At 44.7% G+C, this 25,610-nt stretch overlaps 1 protein-coding gene across 9 annotated transcripts in view; it reads right to left on the reverse strand.

Moving 5' to 3' along the window:
- Ankrd44 (ankyrin repeat domain 44) overlaps positions 1–22,582 on the reverse strand; it is a 290,453-nt gene extending 267,871 nt beyond the window's left edge. For 6 of the 9 annotated variants that reach the window (XM_031367511.1, XM_031367509.1, XM_031367508.1 and 3 more), the window contains exon 1: positions 22,201–22,581. In XM_031367511.1, coding sequence (XP_031223371.1) covers positions 22,201–22,227 — 27 coding nt within the window. In that variant the 5' untranslated portion in view covers positions 22,228–22,581. Of the gene's footprint in view, positions 1–22,200 lie in introns of all 9 variants that reach the window. The other 3 variants (XM_031367503.1, XM_031367505.1, XM_031367512.1) reach the window with 2 other exon arrangements.
- Between the last annotated feature and the right edge of the window lie 3,028 nt (positions 22,583–25,610).

Raw genomic sequence — 25,610 nt, forward strand, 5'->3', positions numbered from 1 at the left:
CTGAGGCAATGGATCTCAGGAATAGGCCCAGGAATTGGCTCTAACAGGGTAATGACTCTCACTATTTTCCCATAAACAGACCAAGCAGATTTTCACAGAAGCTAACCCTTTCTGTGACTTGGTGTCTTAACTTCATAAACCCCAGGAGCTTCTTAAGCTATTGGCAACCACAGCCTAAAACCATCTTCTGCATCTCTCTCAAGCAGGCCTTTGCCATAAGTTCCTATAAAGTACACCTTGGTTCAGCAGATTGTAGGGGAAAACAAAAGTAAGGAAAACATGAAATTCCACTCTAGCTGACAAAGAACCTGAATAGGGCTTACACAGATCAATAAAACTATAAAGAAATATAGTACCAGGTTCTTTAAAAAGCAAAAACAATGTCAGTGTATTCACGTGATCACTTCTGGGAATCGTCAGAGAAAATCAAGTTTTCCAGCTTGACCTTCTCAGTAGAAGCAATCAACCACTCTAGCACCTACCTAAGATGTTGAAGCCCACAGCCGACTCTGGGCGTGTCACCACGAGTAAAGCAGAGGGGCGAGCTGGCCAGTAGGCATGAGGAAGAAGCTATGTACAACTGATCAGTGAAGTGGTTGGCCAATGGAGTCATTGCTGCTCCGCCAGGACTCTCTATCACCCCAGGTGTAATGGCGTGACTCTCAGCACCTTGTGCCTGGATAGATTCCAGACCCATAAAATAAAACAGAGCATATTTTATTTAATAGGATTGTCCTAAATTAAAGGCGACCTTTTATTTTCTAAATGCTATCAAAATGGACTTGAAAACAATTTTTGAGCCAGGGTCTCGCTGTGTAGCCCTGGCTGTCCTGGAACTCACTGGGTAGACCAGGCTGGCCTGGAACTCACTGGGTAGACCAGGCTGGCCTGGAACTCACTGGGTAGACCAGGCTGGCCTCGAACTCAGAGATGTGTCTTCTTCTGCCTCTGGAGTTCTGGGATATTAAAGATGTGTACCACCACACCACCAGCTAGGTTTGGAGACCCTTTAGGAAGTTCCTAAATGCTGAAAGAATGCCTTCCTCCATCATAACCTTTTATTTTAGTGCAGCTCTTTACTCCCTAGAATGCTGAATTTTATTTTAAACAATGCCAGATACTTTTTAAGCTTATGAAGATAAACACATTTGTTTCTATTCAAACTTGAAATGTACGCAACTCTGATAAACCTCAAGAAAAAAAAAACATGAAACGGAAAATTTCAAAGCTTCCTTTAAAGTTCTAGAAGTTTATCTTATCCCTCATGAACAAAAATAATTCAACTACATAATACCCTGGAAAAGGTTAATGCATGGACACAGTAGAAAAAACACCAGCTCATCACAGTTTGGGAGGAGAGAAATGACTACGCAGAGCACAGAAGTTTTCAGGGCAGTAAAACTATGCAATACTGAAATCTACTGAGGTGAATCCGTGTCCCAGACCGCTGTTAAAATCCAACCGCATGTATAACACCAGGAGTCCTGATGTAAGCTATGGGCTTTGGGTGATAATGATGCATTGGCATCTGTCACTGGTGAATAAATGTGCTGATGGAAGATGCCGAGAGAGAGGAGGAGGAGGCTGGAGGAGGAGTAGAGACTTCATGGAAGCACTCTGTACCTTCTGCTCATGTGCGTGCATGCATTTGTGCGTGCGTGCGTGCGTGTACACACATGTATGCCCATGGAGGCCAGAACTGTTGGATCCCCTGAAGCTTGTTGTGAGCTACCTGCTGGGGTGCTGGGAATTGAACTCAGATCCTCTGCAAGAGTTGTATGTACCCTTCACTATTAAGCTCTCAAATCTATTTTTAAAAAGAATTTTAAATGTTACAAAAAAAATAAATACAAATAAATACAAATAAAATAATAGTATATATCCTCCCACTTTAAAAATAAGTTACATTGTCAAAGATGTTAATGTGCCTACAAGCAGAAAAGGAGATAGCCCATATATATATATATATGTATATATATATATATATATATATATATACATATATAGCATATATATACATATGCTATGTTGTTGGGCCTGCCTGTGGCATCACAGAGTCCTTGGCAGAGAAATGTGTGTTTCTGTTTGGTCTATAGATGAGCGGGAGAAACCAGCCAGCACTAGTCATCAGACATCAGTGTTATCTTTGAAAATCCTTCTTGTTATGTTGTTTTTAGACAAGGATTCTCTGTGAAGTCCTGGCTGTCCTGGAACTTGCTCTGTAGACCAGGCTGGCCTCAAACTCAGAATTCTACCTGCCCCTGCCTCCAGAGTGCTGCGATTAAAGGCATGTGCCACCACTATCCAGAAAATTCATTCTTCATGCTGATCAACTCTTCACAGAAATGCCAGACAAGTCTATTCAATATCCACAAGCAAACATACATCATTTGAATCTCATAAACAGGTACTCTACTCCACTTATTACAAGGTAACCAGCCGCATAGTCTATCTTCAATCTAGTATATCAGGAGACTGGTTAATTAAGAAACCAAGAAACCAACCAAAGTAACCATCAGAGGTACTCCCTCAAGCAAATGTTTTACAAGTGTTCCATTATGAAAGCAAGACCTGGATGTTTCAATATGCAAACTAAGCTTTCAAATATCTTGGTCTTTGATCACATTTATAATCATCCATTTGTGGTGATTTGAATAAAAATGGCTCCTGTAGACTCATAGTGGGTAGTATTATTGGAGTTGTGGCCTTGCTGGAACAGGGTTAGCCTTGCTGGAAGAACTGTGTCCCTGGGGGGTAGTCTTTGAGGTTTCAGAAGCTCAAGCCAGGCCCAGTGTCACTCTTTCTTCCGGCTGCCTGCTGATCCAGGTATAGAGCTCTTGGGTACCTCTCCAGCACATCTGCCTGTGTGCTGCCATGTTTCATGCCATGATGATAACGCACCTCTACACCTGTAAGCCAGCCCCCAGTTAAACGTTTTCCTTTATAAGAGTTTCTACAGTCATGATGTCTCTTCACAGCAATAGAACACTGACTAAAACACTCCTGCTGATCTCCTGCCATTAGCCAACCACTCACACAGAGTGGAACATGAGAAAGAGCCATGAAGACCACAGTCAATTAAATCTGAGGAGGAGTCTCCACCAGACCCAAATAAAGGTTCAAATGTCGAAGAGAACCCTTCCCCCAACTCACACACACAAAGCTGACTTTTAATCATTACTCTCTGGAACTGTACTACAAAAAGATTGTGAAGAGTACATTTGAGTTAGTTGATTTAAAGGTGTCAAGAGCTTTGATATTTTCTCCCAACTTTACCTTCACATGTTAAAGTTTCAATACACACTTGCACGGCACACAAGTGCAACACAGATTTTCAAAAGTCAACTACATTTCCTGTGAGAATTATGTGTCTATCATTCACACATGGTGACCACACATGGCCACCTGGTGGAAATCCAGGGAATGAGGGAATGAAGACCACCCCCAAATTAACCTCAGTTCTTCCAGCATTCTTGTGCTGAGTTTCCTTGGAGTACAGGAAAGCTTTGTGGGAAGTTTGTAGGCATAGACTGTTCTGTAGGAATAATGTTTTGACTCCTCGGGCTCCCGTGTGCATTCCTTCCAAATACAACTGCCCTTCCACTTCCCTCTTGAGCATCTTCCTTCTCCTCCTGGATCCAAGAGAGAACTACACCTCACCCTTCATGAAATATATTCTAAATAAGAATATCTTACTTTGCATGCTCTATGAGTATTTAACCCAATTTTTAAGATATGCATTGATATGTTGCTAACAATCATTGCAAACATAATACTAAAATTTATCATAGAATAATCAGTTTACCTGCATCACAGCAGGAGCAAGAGCAGGTACCTAGGAGGATTTGGAGGAAGGAAAAGGAAGAACAACATGATGCAATTATAATCTAATTTTTTAAATTATTTTACAAAATGCATCACATCCAGCATTGTGGTTCATGCTTCTAATCCCAGCACCCAGGGAGCTAGCACAGAAAGATGACAGGTTCCAGACTGTCCTTCACACACACACACACACACACACACACACACACACACACACACACACACAAGCACTACATTTGAAAAAAAAACTCAAGGGAAAAAAGAAACACTATAAAATTTGGACTACTGACAGGCACATCAAACCACAATAGTGTTTAAATTCCACTCCATACAATTTAAACAATGATACAATGTTTTCACTTTAAAAAAACAATATTTACATTGTGTCAAAAATTACATCCTTTGTATCTTTCTAACTTTATGATGAAAATCTTTAGAGACCCAACTAAAAAGACTTTCAGGGGATACACAGTTTATAAAAATCTGGCAGAGGTTGCCGATGGAGGTGAAAATGCTCCACTGAGATGTTCTTGGCTTGCCTCCTCAGTCTACCCAGGACAGCCTCTTTAGAGACCAACTGAGGTAAAAGCTTTAAACTCAGAGCTCCCACTGACCATGATGTCCTGTGCAGGTCTTTTAAAAGATGCCTCCAAGAAAGCCTGTATGAAATCCTCAGAAGGACTGGGAAGGTGACTCAGTCCAAAACATGCTTGCTGGGCAAGCATGAGACCAAAAGACAGGTCCCTCACATCTACCTAAAAGGCCCAGCACTTCAGAGCACACCTGTAACTTCAGTGCTGGGTGGGGCAGGGAGACAGAAGGCTCTGTGGGGCTTACTGGCTGGCCATTAGGCTAGTCAAGCAATAGTCTTCAAGATTTAATGGGAAACCCTGTCTTTAAAAAATAAGGTCAAGCTACATATGGTGGGCACAGGCTTTTAATACCAGCACATGGGGGTCAGAGGTAAGACTTCTTGTGAGTTCAATGCCAGCCTGATTTACATAGTAAGCTCCAGGCCAGCCATAGCTTCATAGAGAGGAGACTACCTCAGGAAATACAAATAATAAAAGACCTTTGCTGCACAAAGCTGGCAACCTGAGCTGGATTCCTGGAGCCAAGTAAAGATGGAAGGAGAAATGAACTCCACAAAGTTATCCTCTGCCCTGTACACATACACTGCAACATGCGTGCCCACACACATGCCCTGTAACATGGGTGCCCGCACACATGCCCTGTAACATAGGTGTCCACACACATGCCCTGTAACATGCGTGCCCACACACATGCATCCTGCACACAAACTGCACATAAGTAAGTAAATAAGTAAATAAGGTAGAGACACCACAATTGAGGAAGACCCAACTTCAGCTTCTGGTGTCTGTGCATAAACAAATATTGTCACACATCTACACACATACGAGCACATTCAAACATAAACACAGATAAAACAAAATCCTCAGAACACAGAAAGTAATGAACAAAATAGAATTTCCCAGGCTGGTAAGATTGTTTTAACACTACTGCTTGACCACTGACTGCTGGAGTGAGGGGAGGCATTTTCAGAACTATTAATATCACGACACACTAAGGGTACAGCTACAAGTTCTCTACATATTTAAGAAATTACCAATAAAGAATTCCCTCCCCGCTGGGCGGTGGTGGCAAATGCCTTTAATCCCACTGCTTGGGAGGCAGAGGCAGGCGGATTTCTGAGTTCAAGGCCAGCCTGTTCTATAGCGTGAGTTCCAGGACAGCCAGGGCTACACAGAGAAAACATCTCAGAAAAAAAACAAAAACAAAAACAAAAACAAAAAACAAAACAAAAAAACAACAAAAAAACAAAAACCAAAGAATTCCCTCCCCAGGCCAATAAGGTGGATGAGGAAGTAAGAGCACTTGCCACCAAGCCTGCCAATCTGACCTCAACCACTGGGACCCACATAGTGGAAGGAAAAAATCCAACCATCCTAATACCCACCCACACAGACAGACACACACACAGACAGGCACAATGACACACACCTGTCCTCCCCTCTGCCACACAAACAATGATGTTTTGAATTCCATACTCTTCCCTGCAGAATGGCAGTACTACTGCTGACCCTTTTACAAAGGTTATTTAGCTAACAGAAGTTTAATCGAGCATATGCCTCCCCTTGAGAGAGCCCATCCCAAGCTCCAAACACAACTCTACACAAGAAAGCAAGCATGCTGTCTAAGCACTTGGACAGTAAGGGCCTGGGAAAGCCAGTGTTTTAGGGATGAGTTCCAGTCCTTTGACTACCATCCTCTGCACCCAAAGAGGAACATAAAGCAAGAGCTCTGACCCTGCATCCAATGGGCTCCCTCAAGGCCAGCCGAGGAGCAACTGATATATTCTAATCTGGATAATGCAGATGATATGAATCTAGACCTAAATAGTAATTATGCAGGTGTCCATCTTGAGTTTTCTTTCTCAGAGTGTTTAGTGTTTCAGGCTGTGTCCTAAATATAGCTGTCAAAATGACACGTGATTGCTTAAGTGGTGTTTTTAAGAACAGGACAGGCAAATGAAATTGCACCTCAGATCCAGCCAGAAGCAAGAGTCCTCCCTCCACCAAGAATCTGCAAGCTCAATAACAAGCACTGGCCTCAGTTTTCCCTATGACAAGCAGTGACTGGAGTACTCACTTCCTGTGCCCCCTCCAGCACCTCAACATTTGGGATGTTCTTCAGGAAGTGTCAGGAATCCCCAGAGGTCTTTTTTCTCAAGTGAACCACCCCATCAATTCACCTATCAATCTTCTCATAAATAAATATCATTGGCCTTTAATACTTTATGTCATGAATAAAGAGAAGCTGAACAATGTCAGATGACCCATGCCCCCACTAACCAACTCAGAGTACCCAACTTCTGCCCAGGCCAACTGCACTCCAACTTGCCCCCTAGGCAGGTGACTCAAAGCACAGGAGTAATGTGAGCCATATTCTCCTTATAATTATGATGAAATAAATACACACTGGACAGGGACTCACAAAGGTACACACGCACACAGAAATGTCCACTGCAAGAACATTCTAAAATAGTGAAAAATATAAATAAATTGACAGCACAATGTTTTTATTTTTTAATAGCTGACTTGCATTCAAAAGATCTGCTCAAAGTTAGCTTTCTATAAAGTTAAAGTCATTTCCAGATCTAGACTCTACTCAAACTAAAAACAGTATTTTAAAAAAAAAAAAAAAAAGAGGAAGTAGAAAATAATCAGATTCTATTTTTCTCTCAAACATAGGAGTGCCTCTCCAACTGGACTCTTTGAGTGCATTAAAGTACATATTAAGTTTTTCTGGGTCCACATCAACAGTCTAAACATGCAGTTTAAAAGGCAAGTGGTTTAAACTATAAACACATGACCCTTCTCTACCAAGTTCCTACAGGGAGAAAAAGCCGGCGTGTGAAGAAATGACTGTTAAAAAGAGGATTTCTTAGAGAAAAAGTGCATCTGGCAAAGGTAACTAAGAGTCTACTTTCTCCCAGAAAAGCAACAATTCTCATCACAACCAATCTACTTAAACCCACAGCGAAGTGCAGTCCAGGTAAGGGGCGTAACACCTGACTTCTGAATAGTGGTCCTGAACCTGCTCTGAGGTGACACTCGAGCCCCAAAAGCTCTCTTTGCAAGGGCTGCATAGTAAATCTTTTCACCCTTGCTGGCCATACAATCTCTGTTGCAACTCCCCAGCTCCACTGTTGTCACTTCACTGTGCCACCAACAATGCAAACGGACCGGGGAGGATATGCTCCAACACATTCTAATTATGGACACCAAAATCTAAATTTTATTAAAATTCTGAGTGTGGTAAAATACAATTCTTTTTGTCCTTTTCAACTATTTAGTAACATAAAGATTATTCTTAGCTCCTAGACGCAGGTAGTTGACTGGATTCAGCCAGTGAAGAGAAGTCTACTAACCCTCAGAGTTGTAGATGGCTAAAGCCCCTGTGTGCCCACGTAAACCAACAACTGCATTTCTCCCCACCCCCTCCTAGAGAAGTTCTTATTCTGTCTAATCGTTTCACTGGTGGCTGAAGAATTTTGGGAACCTTTTGTTCTTAAAAGAAAAAAAAAAATCCAAATCCACTGACTGTTCTATGTGACAGTGGCTGGTGTTCAGGGAGGGTCTTTGAAGCCAAAGTCAGCAGAGACCCAACGGCCTTGGTCACATCTGGACCCTGGTCACAAATGGACCCTGGTCACTGCTGCAAAGAGGACAGCCATTGCAGAAAACAGTACCCCATCCTTTCGTGCCCTACCCTGCTCCTACAGTAGGATAGTACTTTGTGCTCCAAGAGCTGTTTCCTCCTCCTCTGTACCCCTGAGACGAATGTCCTAGGTCTGGTCTCTTAACTAATCTGAGAGTAGGCACAAAGCCAGTGTTAAAGATACAGCAGCCTGGAAAGGCATCTGCCCCCACACCACAGCTAATATGTGCTCCATGTTATCCCTAGCTTCTACAGCACAAGGCTATAGCAAAATAGACTCCTCTTCATTATGCAACATCGGCTGACATTACCTGGTACCCCCCACAGGGAAGGGCTCAGGCAGGCACCATGGAGGTTTGCTACAGAACAGTCCTTATCACACACGTATCTTACTTAGTGCCAGTGGACAGAGTCATTTGCTGAGACCTGGGGCGTCACTAGCTCCACAGGTGCTTCGTGAGCCCAGCTAACGTAGTGGCAACTCCAGGCTTCCTATAAGGTTGACCTTGGGACAGCAAATCCCATGGGTGCTTCGACCCCATCAGCAACTCACAGTCCTCACCCATAGTACTTGCTCCAGAGTGGCCTATCTACGTTAGAGCCACAGAGTTCAACTAGAGTCAACCTGTTCCTATAAGCCCCAAAGTCCTACCCATCAGAAAGGATCAAGAATGGTCTTCTCTAAATGGACCTTTGTGTGAGACAGGACATGCTGTCTGTCCCTTGTTGGCCGTTCAGTGACCTTGGATCATGGTATCAGCTATTGATATCATAATCAATATTTAATAATACAGGGCACTTTCCTGTTGATGTCATCCAAGGGAAAACTGAGACCCAGGGAAGTAAAAATTTCTGGCAAGGGTGTCACAGTCAATTTAGTCTCTGGAAAGGTAGCTCTGTAGGTTTTAAAAATGACTTTACATATGAGCTGGAGAGATGGTTCAGTGCTTAAGAGCACTGCCTCCTTCTTCTGGAGGTTCTGAGTTCAAATCCCAGCAACCACATGGTGGTTCACAACCATCTGTAACAAAATCTGATGCCCTCTTCTGGAGTGTGTGAAGACAGCTACAATGTACTTACATATAATAAATAAATGAAAAGAAAAATGACTTTACACTTAGCTCACCAGCATAGAGGAGGATGCTTAAAAACAGAGGTATCACAGGAACCCATTCCTGGGTACAGGAGCCCCAAGACTTCCTTCCGGCTATGCAAAAGCATTTCTCTCTGTCAGTTACCACATCCATCCTCAAGACCTACTGCTGGACCACAGAACTCATGAGCCGTCTAAGCTGCAGCCTCTGGTTACAACTTGGCTTAACTAACAACCTCCTCTGTCAGAGTCATGCCCTAGGGAGCGTCGGTGCAGCTGGAGCACAATGGCTGGACGATCGGTGTAGCAGGAAGTTTAAGAACATCACTGCCTACCTAGCCCCACCTGGCGCAAACCCACAAAGTCCACCTCCTGTCTGTCCCTATCTGATCCTTTACTCTGTCTCTTTTTCTTCTGTCTCCTCTTTTTTCTCACTTAGTCCATGCTAGCCTTAAACTTACGCAGCTGAGACGGGCCTTGAACTCCTGGTCCTCTTTCCCTTATAGTCTCAAGTATTGAAACTATAGATGTTCACAACCACACTTACTTCATCCATTTTTTTTAAAAAGTATTTCTCCTCCTAGCTCTCTTCCCCTCCCCCATTTTTTCTTTCTTTGTTCTGTTTTTGCTGCTGTTGCTGTTTTGCTCTGGTCTTCATTTTTTCTATTACCTTGCTACATTTTGTCCTAAATTTCTACTGGTGAATCAAGTATGTTTTAAATTAAAACACACATATGTATCCAATTATGTTTGGCCTACATCCTCTTTTAAGCAATGTCCTGTTACTCTAAAAGAAAAAAAAGAAAAAAAAAACCCAGAGTTAAATTAAAATGACATTTTACAATGTATCCTTTCCATCCTCCATCTGATATTTTTAAACAGTTTTCTTCAGAAACCCTCATAGATTGGGGTTTGGGGTTTTCTGTTGTTGTTTTATAATGCTTTCCTCTGACCACACACCCCCATACGACTATGGATTGAGCCCAGTCCTCATGAATACCAGGCCTGCATTCTAGCACTGAGCCCCAACCCCAGCCTGTGTTTATGGTTTCCTTTTACCCCAGGAAATATCCATGCAAGGCCTGAAATTCTACACCTAAGTTTCAGGACAGTCTGTCATGATAACACTTTTCATGATGGCTTCTTTACGATGACTGTTCTAGCAAACAGTTTGGTTTTTACACACTTCCTCAAAAAGACAGTTTTACCCTGTGAAGACGAAGTAGCATCCTTGTCTTTTTCAAAGATCTTTTTGACAGCTTAAAACAAGAACATCTGCAAACCCCCAATCTTTTCCACACTTGCTTACCCTAGTGGACCTGCCTAAATGTCAACTCTATAACTTAAATAAACTAAGCCAATTGCCAAGACAAGATCAAAACAAAAGAAAGCACGTTTTTAAAATTGTAGGGCCCAATATGTAGGGTACTCAATAAAGAAATTCCATACAAAAATCAAATAGCTGTGTACCACAATTTTTGAAATTCGAGAGAAATAAAACAAGATTAAGGTTGTAAATTTTAAAAAAAAAAAATCACTAAAACCTATTCTGAGAGAGCTGGAGTTGACTCTAAAATACTTATCTGCTTAATTTGACAATGAGGATTTTAGGAACTTTGGATTCAGGGACTGCTTCCAGAGCAGCAACAAACATCCACTTGGGGTGTTCAAATATTTCCTGCTGAACTGTCACAGGCTCCCCATTAAGCATATATAACCGTACCCATTTTACAGTCAAGGAAAGTTGTGTCATAGAAAGAGTAAGACAGGCATTAAGAGCAAAGCTGTGTGTACGGCTCAGATTTCCAACCGTCAACTTCAGTGTTCTCCATACAGTCCCTATGAACACTGTTCAAACCAGATGCCGTATCTAAAGTGTGTAAGAGTTCAGTACCTGGGAAGCTGATAGAAGACCTTTTACTAAAGAACAGACTCAACAAAACTGATCCCTAACATTAGCAACTAAATGCTGTCTGCGCTCATCTCAGCTCTCAAGAAATAAGTGCCTAGAAGCCCCACAGTGCCCAAAATCTCCATTGCCAGTGACCGCACTGTCTACTAAAACTGCAGTGGCCACGTCCTAGCTGTTGGCCTTTGATATCCTTGAATCCAGACTCTGTTAAGAAGGCTATCACATGTGCAGAAATAAATGACAGTATTTTGATGTGCCTAAAGCCTAAAACCATTGAAAACAAGAACCAGTTCCACTCACTGTGAGGACACGGGTCAGTTACACTGACCTTGTAGCTTCTCGCTGCTCTATCTTTATAGAGCCCTACAACTTCAACAAAAACCCACTTTAAAGGCTACTTTACGCAAGGTAACTTTGGTCAGCTCTAATACCTAAATTCCTCCCCAAATACCTGAACTGAACTTTCAAACAGAGACAAGCCGAATCCATCTCCTCTTAGGAATAGCCAATTCTTGGCTGGGGGTGCAGCCCACTTGGTTTACCTGCTTCCCTAGCTCCAAGCCTTGGATTTGATGCCTAGAAACCAGGCATAGTGGTACAAGCCTGCAATCCCAGCCCTGGAGGTAGAGATACCCAGAAGTTTAAGATCCTCCTCGGAGATACGGCAAGTTCAAGGCTAGCCTGAGCTACATGAGGCCTTGTCAAAAGAGAAGGGGGTTACAGTTCCAGGCATGGCATTACATGCCTTTGATCCCATCACTCAGGAATCAGAGGAGGGAAGATCTCTGCGAGTTCGAGGCCAGCCTGGGACTACACAGCAAACTCCAGAACAGTCAGGATTACACAAAGAGACTGTGGCAAAAGAGAGAGGAGGAGGGAGGGAGAGGTAGAAAGGGAAGGAGGGACAGATTCTAAGTCAGCAGCTCAAATGTCACATGAGTTATGAAAGGGACAAAGCTAAGCCAATAACTATGGTCCTCACGACTGCCTGCCTTAGACCTGCGGTTCATTAAATAGCAAACCTAGCAACAGCGTGGACTTTTGGTTTTTTGGGTGTTTTTTGGTTTCGGTTTTTGGGTTTTTTTGAGACAAGGTCTCACTATATAGCACTGGCTGACCTGGCTGACCTGGCAGACCTGGCACTCACTATGTAGAGCAAGATGGCCCCAAACTCAGAGGTGAATCTGTCTCTATTCCCCAAGCACTGGGGTACAAGGCCACACCCTGCCCAGACTGTGACTTTTTGGCAATCAATCAAAGACACTGAGAACTTTTCTGAAGACAAGCTGTCAGGTGAGAGGGAACAGCTTTGGAAGCAAGCGGAACAGGAAGAAGGGGGCATGGGGGGTTGAAGAAATTGCTTCCAGAAGTACTGTGGCTTAAACTGGTAGGTACGCCTTGGCAGATGAGAGTTTGTGGCTTTGTTTCTCAATTTGCCAGAGGGTTCTCGTCTTCAAAATAGTTGCAATATCACACTCACACTAACCATCAACTATCCAATCAACGTTCAATTTTCACCAACTTATTTTATAAAGATCTATTTCTGTTTGTTTAAATCAGAATTCGAGTCTCCCTGATTGGTTTGGTGAGTGTTAAATCTCTTTAATCTACATGCCTATGTTTACTTGGCACTTCTTCCTTCTGCAACCGATATTCTCTGTAAAACAGGGTCAATCCTATAGGGTTTTCATAGCCTGAATATTTTAATGTTTTACTTTAAAATAAAATTATCAAGTTAAAAACAGACCATCTCAGACCTACAACATTACTTCACCTGTGTCCTGTGCCATCAAAACCACCCAAGTTCTCACTTTGAAGTCCTTGCTATTCCTGGAGACACATTTGTCCACAAACCACTGCCAGGAAATGTGCCCCGTTCCATCAGAGCAGGAAGAATCGTGGATCCAGAAGACACCAGCAGGTCTCATGGCAACTGTCATATCAATTTACTTGAAGGAACGAGGCAGGTACCAATTACAATGAGCTTTGCAAGGTCTCAGACCCACTTCTCCAAGTACCCAGGAGAGGACACAAAGTGTTGATCAGAAGAACTAGTGAGATGCCTTCATTAATATACCAGCCCCTCTCCTAGTTAGTTTAGGCACTGAGCAGTTATCTCCTTACTTCTATTCTTCCTATCCAACAAGAACTCTGCATTTCAATAAGCTCATCCTCCTCCAGCCCCTCACCTGAGAAGTAGAGCACTTGTCACTCGCCTCCAATTGGTGCCTGAAGCATTCCCTCTCTAAGCATCAGCCAGACCTTCTGTGGCTCCCCAAAGCCTTCCCCAATGGCTCTATGCCTGAACTCCTGTTATCCCCAGTTAGTATCCCATATGTAGCCTAAACCTCCAGTTGGCTTGACAGCTGTTTTGATGTCACATATATCCTACCAACATTTGATGAGGGTCTTTTTTTTTTAAGATTTATTTATTTATTTTATGTATATGAGCACACTGTACTTTTATAGATGGTTGTGAGCCATCATGTGGTTGCTGGGAATTGAACTCAGGACCTCTGCTCGCTCCAGTCTGCCCTGCTCACTCCTGTCTGCCCGGCTCGCTCCAGCCCAAAGATTTATTTATTATTGTATCTAAGTACACTGTAGCTATCTTCAGACACACCAGAATAGGGCATCAGATCCGCATTACAGATGGCTATAAGCCCACCATGCAGTTGCTAAGATTTGAACTCAGGACCTTCAGAAGAGCAGTCAGTGCTCTTAACCACTGAGCCATCACTCCAACCCGACGATGAGGGTCTTCTATGCTCAAGACACGCACCATATTAATCCTACAACTAGATGCTGAGTACTAATGAAGAAAAAGTCTCCTGTGATAGTGCCCCTGTTTCAGGGGCCATAAGGATGAAAAACGTATAGCCTAGGGTCAAGCCCATCCCACTGCAACTCCCAGATTCATAAGCCCCAAGTAAATTCCTTAATCTCTGGGTTCTCACATGGACATGCTATTGGGATTAAATCATATAAAGTCTTCCTTCTCATCTCCAGTCTTCTGTACATTTCTAACTAACTCATCGTACCTCTCTTATCCACTATTATGCTTTGAAGAAAGCATCGCATGGCCTTAGCTTCCACTCTGTGTGGGACCAGAGGTTTCTGAGTGGGGAGAACTACCTGACCTACCATCCTGATTGCTCTATTGTGAGCAGAGAGCAGCAACCGAGGTCAGATGGGGTGAGACCAGTGGAAGATAGCTACAGGTGATAGCTACAAAGATGATTCGAGTGAAAAGCAGAAGCAAACACTCAACGGTACTATTATACAATGTGTACTAAAATATCCCAAAATGTAAAAGTTTAAAGGAATGAAGGTGATTTAAAGGAATACGGAAAAATCATATTTTCCTTCCCAGGTTCAAGCTTAGTAAACCATCTTGCTCCTCCTTGGCTGCAGGTGTCGGCAGCTTTGGTCCACTGTTTCAGTTACTGGGTGACTGGCCCCAAGGGAGCTGAATTTCTGCCAGGCATCCCATCTTTACAGCATATTGTTTGTTGCTTTCCAGTCTTTCTCTTCATCTTCCCTGTATCAGATCCCAAAGCCAGTCTCCTCCCCCAGCAAGGACCCATCTCTTCAGAAGAGCCTAGTCATTGACACGTCTGTCATCACCCTGCTAGCTGCACCCAATCCCCATCTGACAGTTGAGAAGTAAGACTTGCCAGGCCTAGCTGCAACTATGGAATCTAAGAAAAAGGATTCTACCTGGGAGAACCAAGGGAGTTACCCAAACAGCACCTGTGAGAAGCGCTCTGCTGGCCCAGCTCACAAGAGACCCAGGGTCTGGGGAGAATGCTTCTCTTACCTGAAACCAATTCAAGAGAATTCTCTAAGAACGACACTAAGAGTAGCCTCGGGTCTACATCAGGCTCCTGGAGATCCCAGAAGACCTTCTTAAGGAAAACACCCATGTCCCTTCAGTAAGTCTCAAAAGTGTGTTTATCAGGCTTGAGAAAGGTTAAAATGGCTCCCTTACAAGAGAGAGCCGGAAACTGTATAGGCAAGAAAGGCCAATGCCAGGGACTGTTTGAAGCCAGTAACTACTTGAGACCCATAATAAGTGGAATCCAAGAATTTATTTCCAATCTGATGCTATCTTTTTAAATCAATCAAAGTAAAACTAAAGCAATTTAATCCTGAAACTTTCAGAGACAAGTTAGAACTGCTACTAAGTTTCCACGTCAGGGCAACACCGGTGTCTCTGCAGATCTAATTATTTTTATGAAGAGCTCTGGAAACTTCCTTGAAGCAAAATGGTGTTCCAGTATTAAAGATGCCTAGGGAGTTACAGCAGGATGCTCAAGGCTTGCTGAGAAATAGAGACAGGTCCAGTGATTTTCTAGTTCAAAGAGGGGAGGCAAGTGAAAGGAGTTTTTTGTTTTGTTTTGTTTTGTTTTGCTTTGTTTTGTTTTGTTTTGTGAGACAGGTCTTTACGTAACTCAAGTTAGCCTTGAACTCACTATGTAGCCAAGAATAACCAATGATCAACCTGAACTCCTGATCTTCCTGCCTCCACCTCTTGAGTATTGGGATTACAGACATGTGCAGCTAGAAAGCATCCTTTAAATTATGACTGTCACAATTTGGAGGTAGATTCATGAATCATTCATTCCAATCTTACAGGTTATCAACTCTTCACAAACATGAACAATGATCAGAAAAACTATCTGCTCTCAATCTCTGAAATCCAGAGACAAGCTATTATACTAATAAAAGAAACAGCCTATAAAATAGGCAATCCTAAATTATCTATAAACCAAAGCAGGGGAGGAATAATAATCAGTTTTTAAATCTCTGACATTGAATAAAAAACCTGTTCAGGAACCTGCAACCATTTAACCTTGTTGCCTGGATAACCAAATAACATCTCATGTGCAAAAACACACACATCCTAGCATCGTGCACAGGAGACACTATAAAGCAAACCCCATTATAAGAACTGAGTCACAGGAGGAACAAGGCAGAGTTCAGGACTGCCAAGATATCCAGCCCACATCTTCATTTGACAAAGAGGAACCTAGAACCCACAGATAAGTCTGACACACAATGTACACAATTCCCCTTGACTTGGGTCCACAACAACACAGATTAGGTCATCACACCCTCCCCGATTTTTGACAATAAGACTCAGAATGCCTCTGTCAGATGCAACCCACCATCACCTGCTCAGAGCCAATGTGTGAAGTAAAAGCCATGATCTAACCCTGGGCTTGCACATGGCCAGCAGGCTCCAGTGTAGCCCTAACTCAGATGAGCCAAACCAGTTCAGTGTCACCGTCAAAACTCAGGTGAGCAAACAGAGGCAAGAGGAGTCTACATGTGATTATGTTTACAGACGTCCCTGGACTGTCCCTTCCCAACAACATTTAACAGCACCCTCATTGTTCTCAAAGGGCCCTAGATTAGACAAAAGTGACATCATCACCAAAGTCTCTATAGCTCCCAATCATCTATGAGCATTTTAAGATATTTGAGGGCATGATGGGATCACAAAGGAAAATAGGACAAAATACTGAACCGGTCACCAGGGGTTTTCATATACAAAGAGACTTTCCAAAATACTAAGTATCAATAATCCTTAAAATAGCTATAGCAGCACTACTGTAAAAGATTCTTTCTAACTACACTTTATTCATTTCTTGAGAGAGGGAAGATGCACATGAGCCACGGTATCTATGTGGAGGTCAGAAGACAACTTGCAAGGAGTCAGTTCTCTTTCTACCACGTGGGTCCCAGGGACTGAACTCAGGTCTTCAGGCTTGGTGGCAAGTGTCTTACCCAACAGGCAATCCTGGAAGGATTGCCCCATTGTTTAAGATATTACCTTCAATATGGAATTTTCTCTGGAGGTTTGGAAAAAGGTGTTATATATCAGGTTCTTACTGTTTTATTGGGGGGGGGGACATGTGTATGTGCACCATGAGGAACATGTGGAGAGCGGAGGAAAGCTCTACGGAGTTGGTGCCATCCATCATCTTTACATGGGTTCCTGGGATCTAACTCAAAAAAAAAAAAATCATCAGCCTTACATGAGGCTTTACCTGGGCCATTCCACTGCCACTCTGAGTGTCTTACCTGAAAGAACTTTGAAAAGCACAGCATTATCAGATGTCTGGGTTACAAGAATTTATGCAGGGCTGGCTAGATGGCTCAGGGGTAAAAAGTGCTTGCCACCAAGCCTAATGACTTAAGTGTGATCCTCTAAACCCCATGGTGGAAGGAAAGAATAGATACCCATAGTTCCCTGACCTCCACATATTCAGACAACAACTCACAAACTCACACACACAAAGAAACAAAAAACTAAAAATTATTAAATGTAAAAAAAGTATACTAAATATAAATTTTTAAAGTAATTTAATATTACACTGTACATGTATGTTGATAAATCATATTTATCTTGCTGAAATATAAACCTTTTTGAAGATGTCTTGGTCCTGGATCTTGTATAAGAACTGTGTCTTTTCTTTTTTGTTTGTTTTGTTTTGTTTTTTCGAGACAGGGTTTCTCTGTGTAGCCTTGGCTGTCCTGAAACTTACTCTGTAGGCCAGGCTGGTCTCGAACTCAGAAATCTGTCTGCCTCTGCCTCCCAAGTGCTGGGATTAAAGGTGTGCACTACCATCCCCACCACCACCACCCACACACACACACACACCACCCCCACCACCACCCCCCATCTTTTCAAGTTTATGTTTACTCTCTATTTAGGATAACAAAAGTGAAAGCTAAAGTGTTCTTTTAAAAGAGAAGGCTCCATCTAGTCAGGGCTGGACTTTCATTTACCCTGGAGCAGATAGAGAGGTATTTAAGAGAGGCTTAACTTTACTTAGAAAAGTCATTGGTATGGAAAACAGTTATCAGCATAATTCAAGATACCGATATCATCACACAGGACGTGTAAAGTCTGTACCTGGCTAACCAGAAGCTTTAATGGGGGCATATCAAGATGCCACCAGGAGTTATCTCCACGATTAAAACTCCTCTGAATTTGCTTGTCTGGCTTTCTGGTTTCCTAAGGCAGCCCAACACTGAAGATGGTTACAGGCTCCCATGCCATGCAAAAATAAATAAATAAATAATAGAGGAAAGAGTTACCACGCTACCGATACATCATTCACTGTTAAGGAGACAAGCCAGGTAGAGGCCAGCAGGTGCAGAGGCCTCACAGCAGGTCCTCACTCTGAAAAAGGTGGGTCTGACCTCATGCGCAGGGTGTAGTCAACACTTCCTTGCCAGAGTTTCCCCATAACTAAGAGAAGAGACATGAGCTCTCTACCTGTGGCTGCCTTTTCAACTATGAAAAGTATAACCTTGTGAAAGAGCCCCACCCGTGCAATCAGGCTGCCACGGGAGGACACTGTATTCGACTGCTCTCTGGGTGTGTGACCTGCACAAGACATTAGCCTCCCTGCTCCTGTTTCCTCAGCTATAAAGTAGGAGGGCCCGCCCCCTACTAGTGTGACTCTGAGGATTAAGAGAGGTGATTCACTGCAAGGACTGAGCATCACTGTAAGCCAGCATGATGTACAGGCCATGAAATGCCAGCCGTCAAGTACACTCCCCAAACCATGCCATGGGTTGATATGTCTAACCAGAACAGAATCTCCAAGTTAAATCTGTCCTTTTTCTCCTTCACTCCTGCAGCATACACACTGTTGGCTTGCAATCCAGCACAGAGAGCGTAGCTGAAAATACAGGACAGCTTGATTGTTTAAATAAAAAATAAATAAAAAAAATAAAAAAAAATCCAAAGGCATCACACTGTGACCAGAAATCCTGCTTTCAGAGCTTCAGGATTTTTATTATCTGGTCACTGCCACAGCTGCCAGACAGTGCCTTTGGCAAGGAGGTGGGTGACTGGAGTGTGAGCTAGCACTTGGCGAAGAGATACTAAACCATAAGGCCTCCAGGCGGGAAGCTCCAAAAGGGCCAACTGCCAAAGCTGTTTGTCTACCAGACTCTTGGAGAGAAATGGAGCTGTTCTGCTGTCGTTAGCAAACTCACATCAGGAGTAGACCATTCAAAGGCTAGACAAGGACCCCGCAAATCTGACTGTGTAACTTTGAAAAGGTAAGAGCCAGACTAATATGGCAGTACACTAATAATCTCTACGGTACTTTGCCTCTATTCGGAAGGAAGGCACCCTAAAAACTCAAAAGTTCAACTCTAAAGTCCAATTGCAAAAGGCTGCATGACTATTTATTATAAGCTAAACACACCGCGTTTGCATGTGATGATGAAACCTTCTTCCGCCTTATGACTATCTCAGTTCTCCCAAGATGTCAACAAATGTCTTAATGTCCACCTATGAGGAAATGGTTATCTTACTATATTAATTACATGGGTAAATAGCAATGTTGCAGAAGGCAACCAACCAATTAATTCCTCCAGTTGCTAGGAACTGTCCCAGCTTTACCATCACACACCTGGGAAACCACTCAGTCCTGGGCAAACAAAAATGGTCCCCGACATACTTCCAGAAAGAAAAACAGAATAACAAGAGGACAGACAGACAAATGCAGAAGTGCTAAGTGTCAGGCCTGTTCGGAGCACAAGCTCCCAGTTCCTTTTCACGGTAGAGGGCTGAAAACCACAGCAGCCACTCCCTTCCCCCTTACTTTTTAATTTTCCCAAAACAAGTTAGAAAAAAAATCATAACCCTTCTCTTGCTGGACTCAGAGGTCACTGCAGAATTAGCTGTCAAAGTGATGACCACGGCCACCCAGCCAGGTCCAACCCTCAGTGTCAGTTGGACAGAAAAAGTCATTGATGATAACCTCTCCCTTCAGCTACATCCAAGTTATCAGCAGCCGGAATGTGTCCTCAAACCAAAAATCAAAGAGCTGTAGCCAAAAATCAAGATTGGCCTTCCAAACAGGACATTGAACAGACCAGAGAAGGCTGGTGGGCTGGTTACAGCATCCCTGGGGAGAGAGCAAGCTGCTCCACCTCAAACTGAAGCAAGGATTCCATGCAGGTGGCTCCCCACCCACAGTGATGGGGCAAAGCTCTTCTAGGAGGGGTTTAATCCACAGGTTGTTAGCATGAGTAGCTGAGGTTAAGAGCCAACTTCTAAGAAGTAAGATTCAAGCAAAAAGTAAGACTATATAAGGCAAGAAGAACACACTTCCTGGACCTAAAGAAACACAGAAACCATCTTTGCTCACCACTGCACCCCACCCCACCCTTCCACCACCACACCCCATCTTTCTCTGGCTTTGTCCCCAAATAGACTGGTGGTTTTGAGGTGTTCCTGGATCACTGAACTCCTTGGCTCTTTCTACATGTCAGGAGATGGAGTCAAACGAAAGGTTTTAGCTCATTCTCCCCATGGCAAGTGGAGTTTACTGAGGGAACAAAGAAGGTGTATTTAGAAAGATGTCCAAAGACAACCAACCATCTTTGAAAAGCTTGCTCTGAGGAGCTGGAGAGGAACTTCCGGTGCTGCAGAGCCCTGTGGTATATACTCTTCACCAGGGCTGAGGTACCTTCTCCTACCCTATACCTCAACACATCTGCCTAAAGTTAGGAGAGCAGCCTGGGAGGTGGACGCCACCAGCCACGGATCTTGAGGAAGACTCTTGCTTTTTCCAGTCAGCTGTTTTACTTAGAAAATAAGGAACTCAGGAGAAATGATTGCCATCTTCCTAAGTAAAATTCTACCCAGAAATTCTTTCATATGTCTAACATAACAATGCCTACTAGAACCACGTTGTACCCCTGCAGACTTGGGAATTAACAAAGTAGGGGAATGTGTACCATCAACGTTGACAGGACTCTGGACACAAATACAACATAAGACTTAAAAATAAGCAGATGGCTAACAGTTGGCAAAAATTGGGAACAAAGGGTAGAGAAAATCCTAATATCAATTTACAAGCACTTTAAATGCTCAGTAGCCAACGAGGAGGGGGCAGGTTCACACAATTAACAGCTGCTCTCCCTGCTAAATTTAACAGAGTTTTTTAACTCGGTGACTTCTGAACCAAGGCGGGGAGGGGAAGGAAGGGGGAAGGGCTGTAAATACTTAAGGAAAGCAAGCTGAAGTAAATTTCATCTAAAGGGGCAAAACAGACCACTGTGGCTCACTACCGCAAAGGTTGCATTTAAGTTGCAGAACATTCTGGCTAGAATTCTAACTAGCAAGGCACCAGATGCATCCTATTAAGAAGTTTGAGGTAATAAATAGAGGGGATCGGCCTGTTTGACACCGTGTATGAAAGTCAAGATTGCCTCTCTGCTTAACAGGCCCTCAAAACGATGTTCATTTCAGTGTGGATGAATAAACCGGGACGTTTCCCCGTTTTTCATGTAAAGAACTGTGAAGGGGGTTTGGTTTGGTTTTGTTTTGCACGCAATTTAGTTGGGCTTCCGTGAGTGTCAATATACAGGCGTGTGTAGCAAAGACTGTCAATCGGATTCAATAAATAATCCCATTGCTTCAAGCCCAACTCCAGGGCTGCCGGGCGTGATGTCTCGGCCAGAAAAGCAACAAAGCTGATAGGCACCAGCGCCTGCGAGCTCAGCCCGGGACCTGACTCCATCTCCCATTCCGGAGACCTGGGCCGAGAGCTTGCTTCTCTCAGCACCCCCAATCCCACACCCAGCCCCTGGGCAAGTAAAGAGGAAGTCGGGGTGTCCTATCCAACCGATGAAGACAGCCTATTGCACGGGCGCGAGGATCCGAGCCAGCCTCTTGCCTAGCGCGGGAGAGGTCCGGGGCAGCGGGGCTGCGATCCTCTCTCCCGCCGTCCACCTTCCTCCTCCGGAGCCCGCGGGCAGCCTTCCCCCTCGCAAGCACCCCCAGGCTGACTGCTCCCGAGTGCACGACGCAGCCCGAGGCTCCCCCTTCTCCCGGTGCGGCTGCGAGCCACGTTCCCCCCGTTCCCCGCGTTCCCCGCGTTCCCCGCGCCCGGCGGCCACTCCCGCATCCCGCCGACCCTCTCCGGCCGCGAACGCGCACTTGCGACGGCCCAGGGCGGAGACTGCGCGGGAGCCGAGCCCCGCGGCAGGCCGTGCACGCTCAAAAAAGGCTGCGCGTAAACAGCCGCGGGGCGCGCTCCGCTCGCTCGGCGCCCGCCGCGCCCCCTTCTCCGGCTCCCCGCGCCCCTACCTGGTCGCAGAGTTTAAGCACTGCCATTCTTCCGTTCCCGCGCGCGCGCGCGCGTACATCCAGCTCTCCGCTCCGCAGATGTCAACGCCGCCGGGATCCCGGGGAGACGGAAGGGACGGCCGGGGAAAGCGCCAGGAGCCGGGCTCGCGACGGTGACAGCCCTGCCACCGTTCGGCCGCCGCCGCCTGCCTCCCACAGCCCTGCCCCGGCTCGCGGGAGTCGCAGCCCGGCCCGCCCGCCTTTATACAGGAAGTGCCGGCCGCTGCCAGCCGGGCCGCCACTGACATCACCGCGCGCTGCCTCGCGCCGCCCGGGCCGACGCTGCCTCCTGCCGCCCGCGGCCGCTCCTCGCAGCCCCGCGGCCCCGGCGCCCTCCCACACCTGCACCCGGCTCCGCCAGGAGCCAGCCGAAAGGGGAGGGCGGACCGACGCCGACCCTCCCCAGCGATCCCACCCACGCGCGCGCCACCGGTGGGCAAGCCCTCGGCAGACACACCCCAGGGGTCCAGAAAGCTTGCGGCTCCCAGGCCACCAACTTTCACCCTGCAGACTGCTGTCACACCCCCTTTTCCCTAAAACCTCCTCTTCCCTAATCAGATTGCTCCAGCGCCCCGAATTTCTGCCACCTGGGCGCAGCGCGCTGACAGTCTCTTTGTTTAATAAAAGGAGGCCTTGGACGCGTTGTGAGTCCAGGGTTTCTCTAACACGGAGCGGTGGGAGGAACGGGAGCTGTGGCCCTCCAGTCAGCTCCTAGTTAAACCACACACTACCCTAACTTGGTAGGTAGCCTAGGCTTGGGACTGGAGATGGGACTGAGAAGGAAAAAGAAGTCCTAAATTATTGCATTAAATAAGTTGTAGCTGACTTATTCCCACAAGAGTAAGTTACATGCTGCCCACTCCCACCCTACACACACAGAAGACAGCTGTCAACAGATTGGGCCTCTAATACAGTGGTAGCAATCCGTAGTAAGTGCTGATATTTCTGCGATCTGGAAAAGCACTTATAAATTCAGGCCGTGGCTGGGCATGGAGAGAAATGGGGCATAAGCAGGTAAGATACTCTGCGGGCTAGTTTTTACCTCTATTTGACACAGGCTACAGTCATTTGAGAAGAGGAAATCTCAGTTTAAAAAAAGAAAATACTCCTACCAGACTGACCTGTGGGCAACCTGGTGTGGGGATTAAGAAAATTAAGAAAAAATAATATTAATGTGGGTGGGCTCAGCTCTGTGAGTTGTGTCACCCTGGGTGGGGGTAATCTTGGGTGTGTAATAAAGCAGACTGAGAAAGCCATGAGCACCAAGCCGGTAAGGAGCACTTCTCCCTGGCATGTGCTTCAGTTCCTGCTTCCAGGTTCCTACCTTGATTGAGTTCCTGTCCTGGCGTCCTTCAGTGATGAACTGTGATGTGGAAGTGGAAGCCGAAACAAACTCTTTCTTCCTCAAGTTGTTTTTGGTCACTTTTTTTTTTTTTAATCACAATAGAACCCCTAAGTAAGACAGGTGCCTACTCTCAAAGGGCACTCATATAAGCCAGATAGCCATTGCTGATTAATATAAACTGAAATACAGGATCACAAGGAGGAATACTTAGGAAGCAAAAGTCCAGACTGCACCGGCACCTAAAGGCAGGCTTCCTGAGAGAGGGGGAAAGCTGAGACCTAGAAAAGAAAGAGAAGCAGGGAAGTGAGAGATAGCCCAAACCCAGGAAGCCGCTGGTGGCCCTGGCAGGACTGTTGAACAGCCAATCAGAACTACAAAGTGCCTGGCTAAAATCAAATGTCTGCCTCACACCTGCCTCTATGGTTCACTCACAGCCAGTTGTAGATTCTTCCTCCCCATTATCAGTGCCTAAACAAAGATCTCATAGGAGAAGGGAACCACAGCAATTCTATAGCACCCTTGCCTTTATCCTCTACCCACTCTGGCTGGTAAAGCAGCTAAATCCCAAATCCACTCCTACTTACCCTAGACACTGTGATTCTACTAGTGCAGAAAAGAAGGCCCGAGAAAGCACCGTCCAGGGTCTCTGTGGCCACCAATGAGAGGCAGACACACATACTCCAAAGTCATTGCTCCTAAGACCCTTCTGGGTTGTTTGCTGCTTGTATGAAGCACCTCTTCATGCTGCTTGTCATCAGTTTACTAATATCTTACATAGATTTGTAAGCAAATGGGACAGGGAGTTCCCTAGCTAAATATAACCATATTTCTAAAGAGAGATACAAAATTATGTACGTTGACAGATTCACTCAAGATCTGCTTTAGGTCATCATGGATATGCATATGCATGAGTTCTTGAGTCAGAGTCAATCCCCCAACCCTCCTACCCCCTCTCTTTCTGAGACAGTCTCTTGCTATAGTGCTGGCAATCTGGCCTTGAACACTGTCTCCTATTTCTACACCCCAAGTGTGAGCTGCCACAGCAGGCTGTCATTGAGAGGGAGGTGATCCTAACCCTACGAGACATTTTCTCTCATAGTAAGTAGTGCTTTAACACTGCCTTCGCTTTCCTGAATTAAAATTCAAACATAACATTATCCACTTACACAAATTTATTTTAAAATTCAATATCCTGCCCTAATTAGGTAAGAAATGAAAAAGAAGTGCTGAATATTTCAACAACTAAATGATACATATGCCCCAACCCTACTAGAAGACAAAGCAGTAACATCATGGATACATTGTGGCCGAGAGCACAATGTGTAGTGCAATCCAAATGTGTAGTATCAGCAACTCAATGTCAAGAGCAGAGAGCCCACAATCTCAGTACTGTAGACTAGGTCAGGAGTTCAAGGTCTCCTCAGCTACAGCAAGTTGAAAGCCACCCTGACCCTGTTTCAAACCAAAAACACCAAAATCAGCCAGGAGGTAGATTCTCTAAGTAGAAACGTTTTCCCTGCAAGCAGGAAAATGCCCAGTTTGATTCCCTGAGCCCACATAACAAGCCAGATATGATGCAAAGTAATTCAAGAATGTCCACGGCAAGCGGGGTGAAGACAGGAGACTGGGCCAGCTAGCCCCGAACACATAGCACAGAAACAACAGATCCTACCTCAGGAAAAAAGGTAGAAGGAAAGAACCAATTGCCCAAAGTTGTCCTTCAACTTCTTCACGTGGACCTCAGCATGCATGTGTACACCAACACACATGGTGTGGCCATAGGTGAGATGTTGTGAAATTTGAACAGGCCAAGTACGTAAGAAAAAGAAAAAGAAATAGGCTAAAATAATTAACTTGAGTGTCTGTCCAGAGAGTCGGGACTTACATGTCAATGCATCTTTATACATATATCTTTACATCATGATTCTGTAAAATACATTAGTCGGGCAACAGCAGAAAAACTCTGTAACATATGGATACGGGGCCGCTGGCTTCCACTGAGCTAGTTCCCTGATTCCTGCTGTAC

The sequence above is a fragment of the Mastomys coucha genome, unplaced genomic scaffold (genome assembly GCF_008632895.1).
Source record: "Mastomys coucha isolate ucsf_1 unplaced genomic scaffold, UCSF_Mcou_1 pScaffold14, whole genome shotgun sequence".
NCBI classification, from domain to species: domain Eukaryota; kingdom Metazoa; phylum Chordata; class Mammalia; order Rodentia; family Muridae; genus Mastomys; species Mastomys coucha.